General features: G+C 40.6%; 1 protein-coding gene across 41 annotated transcripts; it reads left to right on the top strand.

Moving 5' to 3' along the window:
- The first annotated feature begins 1,417 nt into the window (after positions 1-1,417).
- On the top strand, positions 1,418-17,827 carry gpsm1a (G protein signaling modulator 1a). 41 transcript variants are annotated; one of them, XR_007943310.1, is made up of 8 exons: positions 1,418-1,594; positions 2,393-4,631; positions 4,755-5,560; positions 6,737-6,798; positions 7,016-7,108; positions 7,264-7,356; positions 7,450-12,037; positions 17,208-17,827. XR_007943310.1 is itself a non-coding variant. In XM_051950990.1 (2 exons), the coding sequence occupies exons 1-2, from the start codon at positions 12,020-12,022 to the stop codon at positions 17,436-17,438; spliced, it is 249 nt and encodes an 82-aa protein (XP_051806950.1). In that variant the 5' UTR covers positions 11,432-12,019; the 3' UTR covers positions 17,439-17,827. The 41 variants fall into 41 exon arrangements, 1 of the variants encoding a protein (XP_051806950.1); XR_007943308.1 differs by having other exon boundaries at positions 6,737-6,953; XR_007943309.1 differs by lacking the exon at positions 6,737-6,798 and adding an exon at positions 5,777-5,931.
- Positions 17,828-19,592: the final 1,765 nt, after the last annotated feature.

The following is a 19,592-nucleotide window of genomic DNA, read 5'->3' as shown; positions in this document are numbered from 1 at the left end:
GATGGATGGATGGATGGATGGATGGATGGATGGATGGATTGTGGATGGATGGATGATGGATGGATGATAGATGGATGATAGATGGATGGATGGATGATGGATGATGGATGATGGATGAATGGCTGAATGATTGATGTTTGATAGATGGATGGATGATGGATGGATGGATGGATGATGATGATGGATGGATGGATGATGGATGATGGATGGATGATGGATGATGGATGAATGGATGAATGGATGATGGATGGATGGATGGATGGATGAATGATGGATGATGGATGATGGATGGATGGATGGATGAATGATTGATGTTTGATAGATGGATGAATGATGGATGGATGGATGGATGGATGGATGATGATGATGGATGGATGGATGATGGATGGATGGATGGATGGATGATAGATGGATGGATGATAGATGGATGATGATGATGGATGGATGATGATGATGATGGATGGATGATGGATGGATGGATGAATGATTGATGTTTGATAGATGGATGGATGATGGATGGATGGATGATGATGATGGATGGATGGATGATGGATGGATGGATGATAGATGGATGGATGATAGATGGATGATGATGATGGATGGATGATGATGATGGATGGATGATGGATGGATGGATGAATGATTGATGTTTGATAGATGGATGGATGATGGATGGATGGATGGATGGATGGATGGATGGATGGATGATGATGATGGATGGATGAATGATGGATGGATGGATGATAGATGGATGGATGATAGATGGATGGATGATGATGATGATGGATGGATGATGATGGATGGATGGATGATGATGATGGATGGATGCATGATGGATGGATGGATGATAGATGGATGGATGATAGATGGATGATGATGATGGATGGATGATGATGATGATGGATGGATGATGGATGGATGGATGAATGATTGATGTTTGATGGATGGATGGATGATGGATGGATGGATGGATGATGATGATGATGGATGGATGAATGATGGATGGATGGATGATAGATGGATGGATGATAGATGGATGGATGATGATGATGATGGATGGATGATGATGGATGGATGATAGATGGATGGATGGATGATGATGGTGATGGATGGATGATGGATGGAAAAAACAGTTCCCTGTTCAGATTAAACTAATGCTTTTGTTGTTTGAAACATGTTTGTGTGTGTTACTGAAGCTCTCTGGGTTCAGCTGAATGGATTTCAACAATGCAGGAATGTGTGTGTGTGTGTGTGTGTGTGTGTGTGTGTGTGTGTATGTGTGTGTGTGTGTGTGTGTGTGTGTGTGTGTGTGTGTGTTTATGTCTGTGTGTGTGAGAGTGTATGTGTGTGTGTTTGCAGGGGGGTTGGAAGCCTCTCTTTGGTTTCCTTAGAAACCATGATGTAAGGTGGGGAGTGGGGCTCTCTTTCATTGTGTATGTGTGTTCCTGTGTGTGTGTGTGTGTGTGTGTTCCTTGTGTGTTTGTGTGTGTTCATTGGATGGTGATCAGCTTCGGAGCAGCCGTTGAAGCGTCGGACAGAAAGTTGTGAACTCAGCGATGTGGAGACAAACAGGACGTGTTTGAGTTCAACAGACGTGAGTCGTGTTTATTTCTGCATTAGCGTGTTCGTAGTGTGTTTTAACGTGCTTCTAACATGTTTTAGCATGTTAAAGTTGGACCCTGCATCAGTGCAGTTGGTCTGCCAGCCTGAAGGTGGTGCTGCAGTGATGTTCAGTGAAGCATTCATGTGTAAATGTGTTGGAGTCTCCGCTTGTTGTTGACCTACTTCTGCTGGACGGAGCTGAGGACCAACAAAACCACTTCAACCCGGTTTAACTTTAACCTGGACCACTTTAACTCGGTCTAAACCGTTCTGTTGATGTGGCTCTCTGGTTCATGTTTGTGTCTCTCTACTCTCAGAACAATAATGGTTCTTAGAGGGATCTCCATAGAACCATCAGGAACTGAAGAATTTCTTTCTGTCTGGGGTTCTTCATTGGCTGATCTGGTGGCAGTTAACTGCGGTTCCTTTCATCACTGAGGAACATGCAGGTTATTTTCGGATTTTATTCAATAATCAACAGAAAACTGTGAGAAAATTCACCGTTTGTCAGATCAAAAACCCAAAATATTAGATGTTCTGCTTTGGAACCAACCCAGAAATGCTGCAGACTTTCTCTTTGTAAAATAACGTTTCCTCTCAGATATCAGAAATTTGACTGGAAACTGGACTAGAACCTGACTAGAACCTGGACTAGAACCTGACTGGAACATGACTAGAACTACAGTTTATGAGATGCAGCTGTGGATGAGTCGCTGTTGACGAGAGATAAAGGAACAGTGAGGAGAACATAGAACCCTGGAACTGTCCTTTAGCTTGTATTCTTGTGCAGGTTCTACTGATGACAACGCCCTCCTTGGCTCCGCCCACATCATGGCTGACAGGAAGTTCTCAGGTGTGCCTACTCCGTCCCTGCCTTCACCTGTTCACCACAGGAGGATCGAAGGGGTGGCGCCCAAAAGTTCTCCTGCTCCTCAGCAGAACGGCAGCGTGGCACCAGAACCGACGTCCCCCCTGCGGACCCTTAGAGGCCTAGTGGGTTCTGGATCTGAAGGCGGCTCCAGACCTCGAGGTCAGAGCCTCGGGACGGCCCTGAGCTCCAGGACCAGATCCTCCAGAAACAAGGTACCAGTAAAAATCCATGACGTGCAGCTTAGCGGGGCATCCTGGGAACTGGAGTTCCACCTTCATGTTCCACCTTCATGTTTCACCATCATGTTCTACCAATATGTTCCACCTTCATGTTCTACCTTCATGTTCCACCTTCATGTTCCACCAGTTTGTTCCACCTTAATGTTCCACTTTCATGTTCTACCAATATGTTCCACCTTCATGTTTCACCATCATGTTCTACCAATATGTTCCACCTTCATGTTCTACCTTCATGTTCCACCTTCATGCTCCACCAGTATGTTCCACCTTAATGTTCCACTTTCATGTTCTACCAATATGTTCCACCTTCATGTTCCACCTACATGTTCCATCATGTTCTACCACTATGTTCCACTTTCATGTTCCACCAATATGTTCCATCTTCATGTTCCACTTTCATGTTCTACCAATATGTTCCACCATAATGTTCCACCTTCATGTTCCACCTTCATGTTCTACCACTATGTTCTACCTTCATGTTCCACCAGTATGCTCCACCTTCATGTTCCACCATCATGTTCTACCACTATGTTCCACCTTCATGTTCTACCAATATGTTCCACCTTCATGTTCCATCATGTTCTACCGTCATGTTCCACCTTCATGTTCCACCATAATGTTCCACTTTCATGTTCTACCAATATGTTCCACCTTCATGTTCCACCTTCATGTTCTACCACTATGTTCCACCATAATGTTCCACCAGTATGCTGCACCTTCATTTTCTGCCAATATGTTCCACCTTCATGTTCCACCAGTGTTTCACCTTCATTTTCCACCATCATGTTCTATCACTATGTTCCACCTTCATGTTCTACCAATATGTTCCACCTTCATGTTCCATCATGTTCTACCAATATGTTCTACCGTCATGTTCCACCTTCATGTTTCACCATAATGTTCCACTTTCATGTTCTACCAATATGTTCCACCTTCATGTTCCACCTTCATGTTCCACCAGTATGTTCCACCTTCATGTTCTACCCCTATGTTCTACCTTCATATTCCACCAGTATGTTCCACCTTCATGTTCTACCCCTATGTTCTACCTTCATGTTCCACCAGTATGCTCCACCTTCATGTACCACCTTCATGTTCTTCCACTAAGTTCCACCTTCATGTTCCACCTTCATGTTCCACCAATATGTTCCATCTTCATGTTCCACCTTCATGTTCCACCTTCATGTTCCATCAGTATGTTCTACCACTATGCTCCACCTTCATGTTCCACCAGTGTTTCACCTTCATTTTCCACCATCATGTTCTATCACTATGTTCCACCTTCATGTTCCACCATGGGTTCTCTGATCTAATGTCTCCTCATACTGCTGTGGAGATTCTCATCATCAGGTCCTGGTGATGGTAGGAGCTTCAGGAAAACCAACTGAAGGTTCTGGAAGACGTTCCACCTTCATCCAAGGTTCTCAGGGTTAGGGCTAACCCAAATTCTTAGTTTATTAGTAGTAATTTATTCTTGTATATAAAGGTTTTCCTGCAGTTTATTCTCCTATATAAAGGTTCTCCTGCAGTTTATTCTCCTATATAAAGGTTCTCCTGTAGTTTATTATCCTATGTAAAGGTTCTCCTGTAGTTGGTTCTCCCATTTAAAGGTTCTCCTCTAGTTTATTCTCCTATACAAATGTTCTACTGTATTTATTCTCCTATGTAAAGGTTCTCCTGTAGTTTATTCTCCTATATAAAGGTTCTCCTGTAGTTTATTCTCCTATATAAAGGTTCTCCTGTAATTTATTCTCCCATATAAAGGTTCTCCTGTAATTTATTCTCCCATTTAAAGGTTCTACTGTAGTTTATTCTCCTACAAGAAGGTTCTCCTGTAGTTTATTCTCCTATGTAAAGGTTCTCCTGTAGTTTATTCTCCTATATAAAGGTTCTCCTGCAGTTTATTCTCCTATATAAAGGTTCTCCTGTAGTTTATTCTCCTATGTAAAGGTTCTCCTGTAGTTGGTTCTCCCATTTAAAGGTTCTCCTCTAGTTTATTCTCCTATACAAATGTTCTACTGTATTTATTCTCCTATGTAAAGGTTCTCCTGTAGTTTATTCTCCTATATAAAGGTTCTCCTGTAGTTTATTCTCCTATATAAAGGTTCTCCTGTAATTTATTCTCCCATATAAAGGTTCTCCTGTAGTTTATTCTCCTATATAAAGGTTCTCCTGTAGTTTATTCTCCTATATAAAGGTTCTCCTGTAATTTATTCTCCCATATAAAGGTTCTCCTGTAGTTTATTCTCCTATATAAAGGTTCTCCTGTAATTTATTCTCCCATATAAAGGTTCTCCTGTAGTTTATTCTCCCATATAAAGGTTCTCCTGCAGTTTATTCTCCTATATAAAGGTTCTCCTGTAGTTTATTCTCCTATATAAAGGTTCTCCTGTAGTTTATTCTCCTATATAAAGGTTCTCCTGTAATTTATTCTCCCATATAAAGGTTCTCCTGTAGTTTATTCTCCTATATAAAGGTTCTCCTGGAGTTTATTCTCCTATATAAAGGTTCTCCTGTAGTTTATTCTCCTATATAAAGGTTCTCCTGTAGTTTATTCTCCTATATAAAGGTTCTCCTGCAGTTTATTCTCCTATATAAAGGTTCTCCTGTAGTTTATTCTCCTATATAAAGGTTCTCCTGTAGTTTATTCTCCTATATAAAGGTTCTCCTGTAATTTATTCTCCCATATAAAGGTTCTCCTGTAATTTATTCTCCCATTTAAAGGTTCTACTGTAGTTTATTCTCCTACAAGAAGGTTCTCCTGTAGTTTATTCTCCTATGTAAAGGTTCTCCTGTAGTTTATTCTCCTATATAAAGGTTCTCCTGCAGTTTATTCTCCTATATAAAGGTTCTCCTGTAGTTTATTCTCCTATGTAAAGGTTCTCCTGTAGTTGGTTCTCCCATTTAAAGGTTCTCCTCTAGTTTATTCTCCTATACAAATGTTCTACTGTATTTATTCTCCTATGTAAAGGTTCTCCTGTAGTTTATTCTCCTATATAAAGGTTCTCCTGTAGTTTATTCTCCTATATAAAGGTTCTCCTGTAATTTATTCTCCCATATAAAGGTTCTCCTGTAGTTTATTCTCCTATATAAAGGTTCTCCTGTAGTTTATTCTCCTATATAAAGGTTCTCCTGTAATTTATTCTCCCATATAAAGGTTCTCCTGTAGTTTATTCTCCTATATAAAGGTTCTCCTGTAGTTTATTCTCCTATATAAAGGTTCTCCTATAATTTATTCTCCCATATAAAGGTTCTCCTGTAGTTTATTCTCCTATATAAAGGTTCTCCTGCAGTTTATTCTCCTATATAAAGGTTCTTCTGTAGTTTATTCTCCTATATAAAGGTTCTCCTGTAGTTTATTCTCCTATATAAAGGTTCTCCTGTAATTTATTCTCCCATATAAAGGTTCTCCTGTAATTTATTCTCCTATATAAAGGTTCTCCTGTAATTTATTCTCCCATATAAAGGTTCTCCTGTAGTTTATTCTCCTATTTAAAGGTTCTCCTGTAATTTATTCTCCCATATAAAGGTTCTCCTGTAGTTTATTCTCCTATATAAAGGTTCTCCTGTAATTTATTCTCCCATATAAAGGTTCTCCTGTAGTTTATTCTCCTATATAAAGGTTCTCCTGCAGTTTATTCTCCTATATAAAGGTTCTCCTGCAGTTTATTCTCCTATATAAAGGTTCTCCTGTAGTTTATTCTCCTATATAAAGGTTCTCCTGTAGTTTATTCTCCTATATAAAGGTTCTCCTGTAATTTATTCTCCCATATAAAGGTTCTCCTGTAATTTATTCTCCCATTTAAAGGTTCTACTGTAGTTTATTCTCCTACAAGAAGGTTCTCCTGTAGTTTATTCTCCTATGTAAAGGTTCTCCTGTAGTTTATTCTCCTATATAAAGGTTCTCCTGTAGTTTATTCTCCTATGTAAAGGTTCTCCTGTAGTTGGTTCTCCCATTTAAAGGTTCTCCTCTAGTTTATTCTCCTATACAAATGTTCTACTGTATTTATTCTCCTATGTAAAGGTTCTCCTGTAGTTTATTCTCCTATATAAAGGTTCTCCTGTAGTTTATTCTCCTATATAAAGGTTCTCCTGTAATTTATTCTCCCATATAAAGGTTCTCCTGTAGTTTATTCTCCTATATAAAGGTTCTCCTGCAGTTTATTCTCCTATATAAAGGTTCTCCTGTAGTTTATTCTCCTATATAAAGGTTCTCCTGTAGTTTATTCTCCTATATAAAGGTTCTCCTGTAATTTATTCTCCCATATAAAGGTTCTCCTGTAATTTATTCTCCCATATAAAGGTTCTCCTGTAGTTTATTCTCCTATATAAAGGTTCTCCTGTAGTTTATTCTCCTATATAAAGGTTCTCCTGTAGTTTATTCTCCTATATAAAGGTTCTCCTGTAATTTATTCTCCCATATAAAGGTTCTCCTGTAGTTTATTCTCCTATATAAAGGTTCTCCTGTAGTTTATTCTCCTATATAAAGGTTCTCCTGTAATTTATTCTCCCATATAAAGGTTCTCCTGTAATTTATTCTCCCATATAAAGGTTCTCCTGTAGTTTATTCTCCTATATAAAGGTTCTCCTGTAGTTTATTCTCCTATATAAAGGTTCTCCTGTAGTTTATTCTCCTATATAAAGGTTCTCCTGTAATTTATTCTCCCATATAAAGGTTCTCCTGTAGTTTATTCTCCTATATAAAGGTTCTCCTGCAGTTTATTCTCCTATATAAAGGTTCTCCTGTAGTTTATTCTCCTATATAAAGGTTCTCCTGTAGTTTATTCTCCTATATAAAGGTTCTCCTGTAATTTATTCTCCCATATAAAGGTTCTCCTGTAATTTATTCTCCCATTTAAAGGTTCTACTGTAGTTTATTCTCCTACAAGAAGGTTCTCCTGTAGTTTATTCTCCTATGTAAACGTTCTCCTGTAGTTTAAGAGAAGATAGTCCTTTATTACTCCCCATGTCAGGAGAAATTACCCGTGTTACAGCAGCAATATACAGTAAAGATAATAATTATAATAACAGAAATATGCACAATATATACAAGCATGAAGGATAAAAATGAATAAATAGAGTATTACTGCACTATAAATAAAGTGTGGGTATAAATGCAGTGGGTGAAAGGAGTTGTCCCTGATGGATGTGAGCTTTGCCAACATCCTCCTCCATGGAGTCCAGGGAACAGTCCAGCACAGAACCGGACCTCCTCACCAGTCTGTTCAGTCTCTTTCTGTCCCTTTCAGAGCTCCCTGCTCCCCAGCAGACCACTGCATAGAAAACAGCAGACGCTACCACAGAGTCATAGAATGTCCGGAGCAGAGTCCAGCTCCCAGAGTTGTAGTGGAAGTCCGATGTGTACAGGATGAAGAGAAAGGGAGAGAGCACTGTCCCCTGTGGGCCCCATGCTGCTGACCACTACATCAGAAACACAGTCCTGAAGCCTCACCTACTGTGGTCTGTTGGTGAGGTAGTGGATGGTCCAAGCAGCCAGGTGATCGTCTACTCCCACTCTCTCCAGCTTCACCCTGAGCAGAGAAGGCTGGATTGTGTTGAAAGCACTGGAGAAGAACATGACCCTCACAGTGCTGCCGGTGTTCTCCAGGGGCCTTTTTCACGAAGCAGGTTCAAGAAACTCTGAGTTTCTTCCTCAACTCTGAGTCGATCTACTCTGAGATAGAAAACTCTGAGTTTTCGGTTTCACAACGGCTGATATGAGTTGGTTTAATTAACTCGGAGTAGTTTGACCCGGAGTTACGCGCGTGCACCGCAACTCTGAAAAGACAGCATCAATGGAGCCCCGATTCGACGAGTCACCATGGAAACGGGGAAGCGAAAGGCTGCGTTTTTGAACTGGAAGTTTTTAACGCGCTCATATGGCGAGTTTGAACACGTTTTTAGAAAGAAGTGCAACACCGCTGCAGCTGAAAAAGAGAGAGAGACGGCGTGGAGAACAGCCCGGATCAATGCGTAAGTTTAAATGTAGTCCTTTGTAATCGTAATAATATTACAGGGAATAACTGTCTGAATGGTAGAATATTAAGTTATTTCATATAAAAACTTCTATTTGCAAAGAACCACAGCGCAACACACAATATCTGCTGGATGTGAGAGCATGACTGGTTGGTAATGTAAATGTAAGGACGGATTAGGTTGTTTATGTAGATTATGGACTTAAAACGATTAGGAAACGGTACCGCTCAAACCGATAATTGTCCGGAAATGCGAGAACATTTATGCTCGGTCTGATAACAATCTACCGACGAATATTTAATGATCTGTGCAGTAATGCTGCTCCTTTATCCACTGGATCGTTAATAAAAGCTGTTCTACGCCAAAACTCGCTCGCTTACTGACTGAATGAATGAGGAAATGAAACAGCGTGTGGCTGAAAGAGGGCGGAGACGGAGAGAAACTGGAGGTTTTCTCAGATAAACCTGCTGGTGACCAGGTTAGAGTCATAGAGTCTGTTACTGCGGTAACCGACCGAGAGTTGAAGTTACCCCTCTTTGTGAAACAGGCTAGAGTTACCCCTCTGTCTCAGGGTTAAGTTACCTCGCTTCGTGAAACGGAAAACTCTGAGTTTCCCTCATTTCAGGGTTAAGAAACTCAGAGTTTTCAGTGAACCTGCTTCGTGAAACAGGCCCCAGGTGAGTCAGCGATCTGTGCAGTAGGTAGACGACTGCATCATCCACTCCAATGTTCGGTTGGTAAGCGAACTGCAGTGGGTCCAGATTAGGGCTCACCAGGGGGAGTAGATTCCTGAGGATGATCCTCTCCATGGTCTTCATCAGATGAGAAGTGAGGGCCACAGGTCTGAAGTGGTTTGGCTCCCTGGGGTTCCTGGTCTTTGAGACAGGAACCAGGCAGGAAGTCTTCCACAAAACAGGAACCCTCTCTAGACCCTAACCCAGTCCTGCAACGCCTCAGTGGCCTCGTCAGACCACTTCTTCACATACCTTATGGTGGGGGGTTGTTTCTTCACCTTTGGTATGTAAATGGGCCTCAGTCTCACCAGGTTGTGATCTGAGCAGCCCAGCGGGGGAGGGGGAGGAGCTGTATGCATCTTTGATGTTTGCATACAGTAGGTCCAGGGTTTTACTGTCTCTGGTCTGGCACGTCACATACTGGGTGAACGTAGGGAGAGTAGCAGAGAGCGATGCATGATTGAAGTCTCCTGAGATGATAATAAGAGACTGAGGGTGAGATGTTTGCAGCTGGGACACTTCACTGTGGATGAGTTCACAGGCTGCAGCCGCATCAGAGGGAGGGATATACACAGTAACAGCTATTACATGTGAAAACTCCTGGGGCAGATAGAACGGACGCAGACTGTTGGTCTACATCCTCAGTGCAGAGCCGCTGTTTTACTCTAATGTGTCCAGCATTACACCACCTCTCATTCACATACATGGTGAGGCCTCCACCCTTCCTCTTACCACTCTCCCTCGCGTTCCGGTCCGCTCTGACGAGATGGAATCCATCCAGAGGTAAAAGGGAGTCCGGAGTGAGTTCGTTCAGCCGTGACTCCATGAACATCAAGAGGCTGCTCTCCCTATACTCCCACTGCAGCGTGGTCATCGCCATAAACTCTTCTATCTTATTCAGGAGAGACCTCACATTCCCCATTATTACAGATAATTTATTCTCCTGTATAAATTTTCTCCTGTATATATGTTCTCCTGTAGTTGGTTCTTGTTCTATTCTTGGGATGAACCAGTTTTTGTCTCAGAGTGGTTCTGGGTCTGAAGAACCCTGGGATGTTCTCTTTGGAGTTCTTCAGATACTCCAGCTACATTTGGTAGAACAACGTGGTTCCTCTTCTTTCCTTCGCTGTTTGTTATCTTTTCTATATCTTTTCTGGAGTTGATGAAGGTCCAGGTAGCCACAGTTCCTCACAGCTTTCTTTCTCCTTTCCTTCTGCATTGGAAGGAACGTTCTCAGCCCGGTTCTTTGAGGTTCTGATGAACCCAGATGATGTTCCAGTGCATGGTGGGAATCTAACAGCAGATCCTGGTCTGTGTGGAGGTTTCTTGTAGATTTCAACGTTGAGGTTTGCATTCTCCTCAACATGCAGAGCAAAGTCCACAAACAGCAGCTGGTTGTCCTTCATGCCGCCCTGGTGATGTTGTTGTCCACCCAGTTGATACTCTCCATGAAGGTTCTACTTCTGGGGCTTTTATTCTGACCCAGGTGTTGTCCATATCTCTGAACCAGTGGCTGGAGATGTTCCTCTAAACAATCTCAGAGCTCTGTTCTCCTCCACAGTGGGTGAACCTGGAGATCCAGTGGTACAGCTGATCTTCTGTCTGTAGATGCTTTGTTCTAGGTGAAGGAAGAGGTGGTCAGGCAGAGATCCAGCAGCAGGAGGAGGTTGGTTCTGACATGCAGGAGGTGTTTTCTGACTCTCCACTGGCTCTGATGTGATCTGTACTAAAACCAGGGTTTCATCCTGGACCCGTTTCTCTCTGAACTTTGCTTCAGTGGAGCTCCAGATGTTTCAGTGCTAAAACTGATGCTCAGTAAGTTGCATTATTGCAGATGATGGTCTGAGTGGTGCTCCTCCTGGTCATGCTTCAGGTCCTCTTCAGAAGGTCATGCATCATGGTATGTCCTCTTCAGGGTGGAGTCTCCAGCTGTTAGAGGTCTAGGACCTTCTTCTGGGTCTGTTTGTGGGATCTCCACTCAGGTCCTCACAGGTAGAAGTGCTGAGGAAAGTTGTTGTGTTCCAGTGGAAGTCGTTGGCGTTAAGGACCACCATTCATCTTCCAGCAGAATGATGATCTGAGTCTCTCCTGCCTGTCAGACTCACGTCCTTTGTTGTGTAAACTGGAAGCTCCCCCACCATAGTCGGTTTCACAGCAGTCCTACCTGGAGACAAGCGAGTCCTGGTGGTTAGTGGACATCAGCCAGGTGAGCTGGAGGGACTCTAAACTCTGGAACCCCCCATCAGTCGGTCAAAACTGAAGAACAACCTTGGATGAAGGTGGGACGTCGTCAAGAACCTACTAGAGAAGTCCTGATGTTTCAACTGAACCTCCAAAGATTGGTCTCCATCTTGTTGTTTTTTTATGCTTTTTTGTCTCCATCTTGTTGTTTTTTGATGGATTTTGTTCCCGTCTTGTTGCTGTAGCATCGCAGCAGCCAGCAGGAGGAGCCCGAGGCCTTGTTGGACCTGATCCTGGAGTCTCAGTGTCAGAGGCTGGAGGACCAGAGAGCCAGTCTCAGCCTGCTGCCAGACCCAGAACCAGCTGCTCTTTGCAGGGCCTGCAGCCCGGACCAGGCCGATCTGGACTTCTACTACATGCTGATCCAGTACCAGGTACTGACCAGACCTCACACCTCCAAATAGCAGCTTCAGTCTGATCAAAATCAACCATCTCATGTTTTCCACAAACATCTTAGCTGGAAGTTTTTGAAAATTTGCTGGTTTTTCAAAGATTTTCCCAGCTTTGTTGAATTACAGATCATCAATAGTATTAATCAATAATATTAATTGGCACGTTAACTACACCAAATAATGTCCACAATTCATTGTCTGTTTTTAAATGGACTTTTCTGTTCCAAGCTAATCTGTTTCTGTTAAATTCAAAAAACTAGACAAATGTTTTCTTCTTCCATCATCTCTGAACGTTCAGACCAACCACCCGCCAGCATTAAAGTTTACTCAGAGTGGAGTGGATAAAGTCTGTAGATGGTCCTGGTTCCTGTTCAGACCACCCGCCAGCATTAAAGTTTACTCAGAGTGGAGTGGATAAAGTCTGTAGATGGTCCTGGTTCCTGTTCAGACCACCCGCCAGCATAGTGAAAGGAGCCAGTTTCTGTGTTTGCCCACAGTGAGGAAAAAACATTCAATTCATTCACTCATTTCAATTTTCTCAAGTCGCCACTTCAATCACTACATTCACTTTGATTTTATACTTCTGTGCCTTGAAATGTGTAAATACTGCATATTGAACTTTAATTTCAGTTTTATGTATAGGGTGACACAAAAAAACAGGAACTTTTTAACAATCCAATAAAACCAAGAGTGATGGAAAAAAATATTTTATTCATAGTAAAAATGACTTCCTGAAGATGGCGTCCTCCTGTACGAATGCATTCTTGAAATCTACCTGGGGCTGTCTCAAGAGTAAAGTGTACACGACTCGACCAAGATCTCTGGATGAGTTAAAACAGAGAATTCAGGATGAAATTCACAGTATCCAGCTGAGATGTTGCAGCGGTCAATAAGGAATCTGAACAGCAGATTTCAAGAATGCATTCACCCTGTACTAACCTCGACTGTTAATGTTACTAACCTGCTTTTTTGTTATTTTATGTTGTTATATGTAAGGCTGCTGAACACTTAAATTTCCCTCGGGATTAATAAAGTATCTATCTATCTATCTATCTATCTATCTATCTATCTATCTATCTATCTATCTATCTATCTATCTATCTATCTATCTATCTATCTATCTATCTATCTATCTATCTCTACACTACTAAAAAAAAACTGTCCTAAACAGCTGAATCTTTCTGAAAGTAAATAAAAATGTGTCAAAGTGGTCAAAGATGACTCAAAATTCACTAAAATGTCACAAAAACGTTTTAAACCTGTGCGATAATGAGCTAGAAATGAAGCAAAAAGAGTCCAACAATCACTGGAAATTATTTAAAAATGATCCAATTCATTTTAGAACCAACTGTGAATGTCAGTATTATGGGATGTATTGGCTTCACTGTTCACATGGTGATACATCCCATAATACTGGTGCTCACAATTCTTGTATGGTATTTCCGTGTCTTTTGGACTGGATCTTTTAGTGTTTTGTTGTTCTCATTCCTTGGAGGTGGTTTTTCATCTTTTTGTTGGGATGTCGCAGGTTTTTGTGGACACAGACATCTTTTTGTGGTCACTTCACATCTTTTTGTGGTCACTTCACATCTTTTTGTGGTAATTTCACATCTTTATGTGGTAATTTCACATCTTTATGTGGTCACTTCACATCTTTTTGTGGTCATTTCACATCTTTATGTGGTCACTTCACATCTTTATGTGGTAATTTCACATCTTTATGTGGTAATTTCACATCTTTTTGTGGTCACTTCACATCTTTTTGTGGTCATTTCACATCTTTATGTGGTCACTTCACATCTTTATGTGGTAATTTCACATCTTTATGTGGTCATTTCACATCTTTTTGTGGTCATTTCACATCTTTTTGTGGTCATTTCACATCTTTATGTGGTAATTTCACATCTTTATGTGGTAATTTCACATCTTTATGTGGTCACTTCACATCTTTTTGTGGTCATTTCACATCTTTATGTGGTCACTTCACATCTTTTTGTGGTCATTTCACATCTTTATGTGGTAATTTCACATCTTTTTGTGGTCACTTCACATCTTTTTGTGGTCATTTCACATCTTTTTGTGGTCACTTCACATCTTTATGTGGTCATTTCACATCTTTTTGTGGTCACTTCACATCTTTATGTGGTCATTTCACATCTTTTTGTGGTCATTTCACATCTTTTTGTGGTCATTTCACATCTTTATCTGGTCACTTCACATCTTTATGTGGTCATTTCACATCTTTATGTGGTCATTTCACATCTTTATGTGGTCACTTCACATCTTTTTGTGGTCATTTCACATCTTTATCTGGTCATTTCACATCTTTATGTGGTCATTTCACATCTTTTTGTGGTCACTTCACATCTTTTTGTGGTCATTTCACATCTTTATGTGGTCATTTCACATCTTTATGTGGTCATTTCACATCTTTATGTGGTCATTTCACATCTTTATGTGGTCATTTCACATCTTTATGTGGTCATTTCACATCTTTATGTGGTCATTTCACATCTTTTTGTGGTCACTTCACATCTTTTTGTGGTCATTTCACATCTTTATGTGGTCATTTCACATCTTTATGTGGTCATTTCACATCTTTTTGTGGTCATTTCACATCTTTATTTGGTCACTTCACATCTTTTTGTGGTCATTTCACATCTTTTTGTGGTCATTTCACATCTTTATGTGGTCACTTCACATCTTTATGTGGTCATTTCACATCTTTATGTGGTCACTTCACATCTTTATGTGGTCATTTCACATCTTTATGTGGTCACTTCACATCTTTATGTGGTCATTTCACATCTTTATGTGGTCATTTCACATCTTTTTCTGGTCATTTCACATCTTTATGTGGTCATTTCACATCTTTATGTGGTCACTTCACATCTTTATGTGGTCATTTCACATCTTTATGTGGTCATTTCACATCTTTATGTGGTCACTTCACATCTTTTTGTGGTCATTTCACATCTTTATTTGGTCACTTCACATCTTTATTTGGTCACTTCACATCGTTTTGTGGTCACTTCACATCTTTATGTGGTCATTTCACATCTTTATGTGGTCATTTCACATCTTTTTCTGGTCATTTCACATCTTTATGTGGTCACTTCACATCTTTTTGTGGTCACTTCACATCTTTATGTGGTCATTTCACATCTTTTTGTGGTCACTTCACATCTTTATGTGGTCATTTCACATCTTTTTCTGGTCATTTCACATCTTTATGTGGTCACTTCACATCTTTTTCTGGTCATTTCACATCTTTATGTGGTCACTTCACATCTTTTTGTGGTCATTTCACATCTTTATGTGGTCATTTCACATCTTTATGTGGTCATTTCACATCTTTTTGTGGTCATTTCACATCTTTTTGTGGTCATTTCACATCTTTATGTGGTCATTTCACATCTTTATGTGGTCATTTCACATCTTTATGTGGTCATTTCACATCTTTTTGTGGTCATTTCACATCTTTATGTGGTCATTTCACATCTTTATGTGGTCATTTCACATCTTTATGTGGTCATTTCACATCTTTATGTGGTCATTTCACATCTTTATGTGGTCATTTCACATCTTTATGTGGTCATTTCACATCTTTTTGTGGTCATTTCACATCTTTATGTGGTCATTTCACATCTTTATGTGGTCATTTCACATCTTTATGTGGTCATTTCACATCTTTTTGTGGTCACTTCACATCTTTATGTGGTCATTTCACATCTTTTTGTGGTCATTTCACATCTTTATGTGGTCATTTCACATCTTTATGTGGTCATTTCACATCTTTATGTGGTCATTTCACATCTTTATGTGGTCATTTCACATCTTTTTGTGGTCATTTCACATCTTTTTGTGGTCATTTCACATCTTTATGTGGTCATTTCACATCTTTATGTGGTCATTTCACATCTTTTTGTGGTCATTTCACATCTTTATGTGGTCATTTCACATCTTTTTGTGGTCACTTCACATCTTTATGTGGTCATTTCACATCTTTTTGTGGTCATTTCACATCTTTATGTGGTCATTTCACATCTTTATGTGGTCATTTCACATCTTTATGTGGTCATTTCACATCTTTTTGTGGTCATTTCACATCTTTTTGTGGTCATTTCACATCTTTATGTGGTCATTTCACATCATTTTGTGGTCACTTCACATCTTTATGTGGTCATTTCACATCTTTTTGTGGTCATTTCACATCTTTATGTGGTCATTTCACATCTTTTTGTGGTCATTTCACATCTTTATGTGGTCACTTTCCATTTTCTATGATGATCTGGTGTCAGCTTTTAGCTGAACTCAGATGTGTTTCTCTTCCTAAATGTCATGGTTCTAGCTGCTGGACTGATGAAGTTCTGGAAAAGTCCAGTAAAAAGTCATAAATCTGGACCCACCTCTATGGACCTGAAAGACCTGGAATGTTCTAAGTGAGACTAAACTAGAGTAGACCTACTGACAGCTATACAGCTGTCAGTAGGTCTACTCTAGAACTTTCTCCAGGGGACATTCTCTTCTATGGACTTCAAGGACTTAGAACTCTGGAAATATTCCCAGTATGAAGGTAGAACTCTGATCATTGATAAAGTTATTGAAGATGAAGAACCAGATGTTCTGAGGAGGTCAGGGAGGAAGGCCTATTTGACTGATTTTTCATGCAGAATTTGAGTTTTTGTGGCAATTTCACCTGTTTTGTGTTGATTTTGGTACTTGTGAGATGATTTTGGTCTTTTTTGGGGTGATTTTGGTACTTTTTGTGGACTTTTTGGTTCTTTTTGTGGAGATTTTTGTACTTTTGTGGTGATTTTGGTGCTATTTGAGGTGATTTTTGTACTTTTTGGAGCAATTTTGGTGCTTTGTGGGGTGATTTTGGTACTTTTTGGGGTGATTTTGGTGCTATTTGGGGTAATTTTTGTACTTTTTGGAGTGATTTTGGTGCTTTTTGTGGTGATTTTGGTACTTTTTGAGGGGATTTTGATACTTTCTGGGGTGATTTGGGGTGTTTTTCCTGGCATATTTGAATCATTCACGGTAATTTGGGCTCTTTTTGAGATGATTTTGTGTCTTTTTGTGGTAATTTTGAACAATTTTGCTGCAGCAATAGAATAAAGGCCACACTTGTCTGTCTGTCTGTCTTCAGTCGGACAGGATGGAGGACCAGCGCTGCTCCCTTCCAGATCTTGAGGATGTTCTGGGTCCGGTTCCGGAGGGTCAGGAGGACTTCTTCAGTCTGGTCCAGAGGGTCCAGTCCAGGAGGATGGACGAGCAGAGAGCCTCAATGCTGCTAAGACACTCGGAGGACGAGGACGCTCCGACAGGCTCCGCCCCCCGACAACATCATGGATGTCCCCGCAGGAACCAAGTGGTCTGACTGCTTCTAGTGGGTCTGGACCTGCTCCTCAGGACCAGAGCCAGATGGTGCTGATGGACCTTTTCTGTTTGGATCCTGTTCTTAGTTCCCAGAATCCTCCTGGTCCCAGAACCAGGTCCTGCTTCAGGTGTAGGGACATCATGAGGTCCAAATCCTGGTTCAGATTCTGAGTGAATTGCTCCTCAGCTGTCCCTGACAGAACCTCAGAGTCCAGTCCTGGGGTTCTGCAGAAGAACAGTGTTTATATAGAAAGATGTGGACTTTATCATTAATTCATTTTCTAGTTTGGGTTCTTATTTTTTGTTACTAATATATTCTACTGATATCTGTCATGTTTCTGAAACCAGAACTTCCTTCAGGATAAATAAAGTTCTACTGGATCTTAATAATGTCATGGTTGTCTTTTATTGCCATCGACTGGCTGCGGATCCTCATCACATGGCTGTAAACTGGCTCAGGATTGGTCAGGATTAGTCACATGACTGTAGCTCCTCAGTCATCAGGTCATGTGATCACCTAAAACCAGCTGGACTGTTGCTTTGGTTCTTGAAGAAGTTCTACCTTCATCCAGAGTTCAGGTCTGATTTAAAGTTCATTATGAAGGTGGAAAATCTTCAAGAACCAAACACAAGGAGAACTCTGGAGGCCTAGAGATGTATATTTATTTAATTTATACTATAATAGTCAATAAAAGCAACAACACACATCTCACTGTGACTGAGTTCCATCAGACAGAACATGAACGTCTGCAGATCTAATGATGAGTTTAAAGGTTCATGAAATGTTATAGTAGGGAGGTTAATCAACTTTTGACTTCAAATCATGATGCAAAGGTCCCCTTTGGTATGGAAGCAGGCCCGGACTGGCAATCGGGAGAGGCGGGACTTTTCCCGGTGGCCTGCCTCCCTATTGGCCTGCCTGGACAGGCCAGCCACGGACTGGCAGGCCAATGGAAAAAAGTTGATCGGCTTTTTGGCAGACAGGCCAGAGACAGCAGCGCTAGAAGCCTTACAGAGGACACGCCCACCCTCCTGTCACTCACACAAAGCACGTGCTCTGAGCTCTAAATCAGAAGGATAGGGATTGGTCAAAGTGACATTTTATTTTTAGAAGAAACGTGCCATGATTGGTTAGTTGCTTTATGGCCCGCCCCTTCATAGCGAGAACGAACTGCAGAGCGGTGATATGAGAGTGAGGCCAGAGAGTGGAAGGAGAGAAGATTATGGAGCACCCTTAAGTTTACAAACGGTCGGTTCTTCTCACAAATGCATCATCAGACTTCAAAGGCCAAAATATAATAAAAAATGTCTGGCCCAAATAAGCTCCACAGGTGTCAGGTGGGTTGCAGGAAGCCTGAAAACGTTTGAGACCCCCTCTTCAGGTAGGATAGGCAGTTGACCTACAATTTTCAGTTATAAAATGAACATTGGTGTTTGCATATACTATTAGCTATGACCAGCTGACATCTAAATGATTTGCTGACAAAATAATATATATTTTTTAATTCCACATGTTATATAAATAATAGGAAAAGGAAAACACTGGAAAAATAGGTGAGAGTAGTGAAGAGATTACAGAAGAGAAAAGTACTGGACTGTATGGAGCTGTCGTTATGGTTGTGTTTAATAGACTTACTGTCTGTTTAGTAGTGTTGTAACTGCTATAACATAACTGTAAAAGGCATATTTTTGGAAGGAAAAAAAACAAAATTTTGGTGCATTATCCCACGTGACACAACCCTTGCGGTGGCGGAAGTGGCCTGACTGATTGGAAATCTCCCGGCCTGAATTTCTTTCCCAGTCCGGCCCTGTATGGAAGTACCTTAGGGTCGTACAAGTAAATTTATCCTAAGACACAAGTGAGATCATGCTTTGGTGGCCATTTTTAAAATGGCCGCCGACCATCCTTGAGAGGCCCATATCTATGCTTCTGTTATAGCTATAACGGCAAACTTGATGTCAAATTGTACATTTTTGGGGTCAAGGAATCCAATAAAGTGGATTTCAAGACATAAAAAAGCATGATATTCTCCTCACCATGACAACTGAAGGTAAAATATGCAATTTATTAAAAAAAACACATACCAAAAACACAGTCGAATCAAAACTCAATAATTTAATAAATACAACTTTAAGTGTTGAATATGTGTATTAG

The sequence above is a fragment of the Acanthochromis polyacanthus genome, chromosome 7 (assembly GCF_021347895.1).
Source record: "Acanthochromis polyacanthus isolate Apoly-LR-REF ecotype Palm Island chromosome 7, KAUST_Apoly_ChrSc, whole genome shotgun sequence".
NCBI lineage: Eukaryota > Metazoa > Chordata > Actinopteri > Pomacentridae > Acanthochromis > Acanthochromis polyacanthus.
The sequence above is the reverse complement of the archived record's forward strand: the minus strand, read 5'-3'. Positions and strand labels throughout refer to the sequence as shown.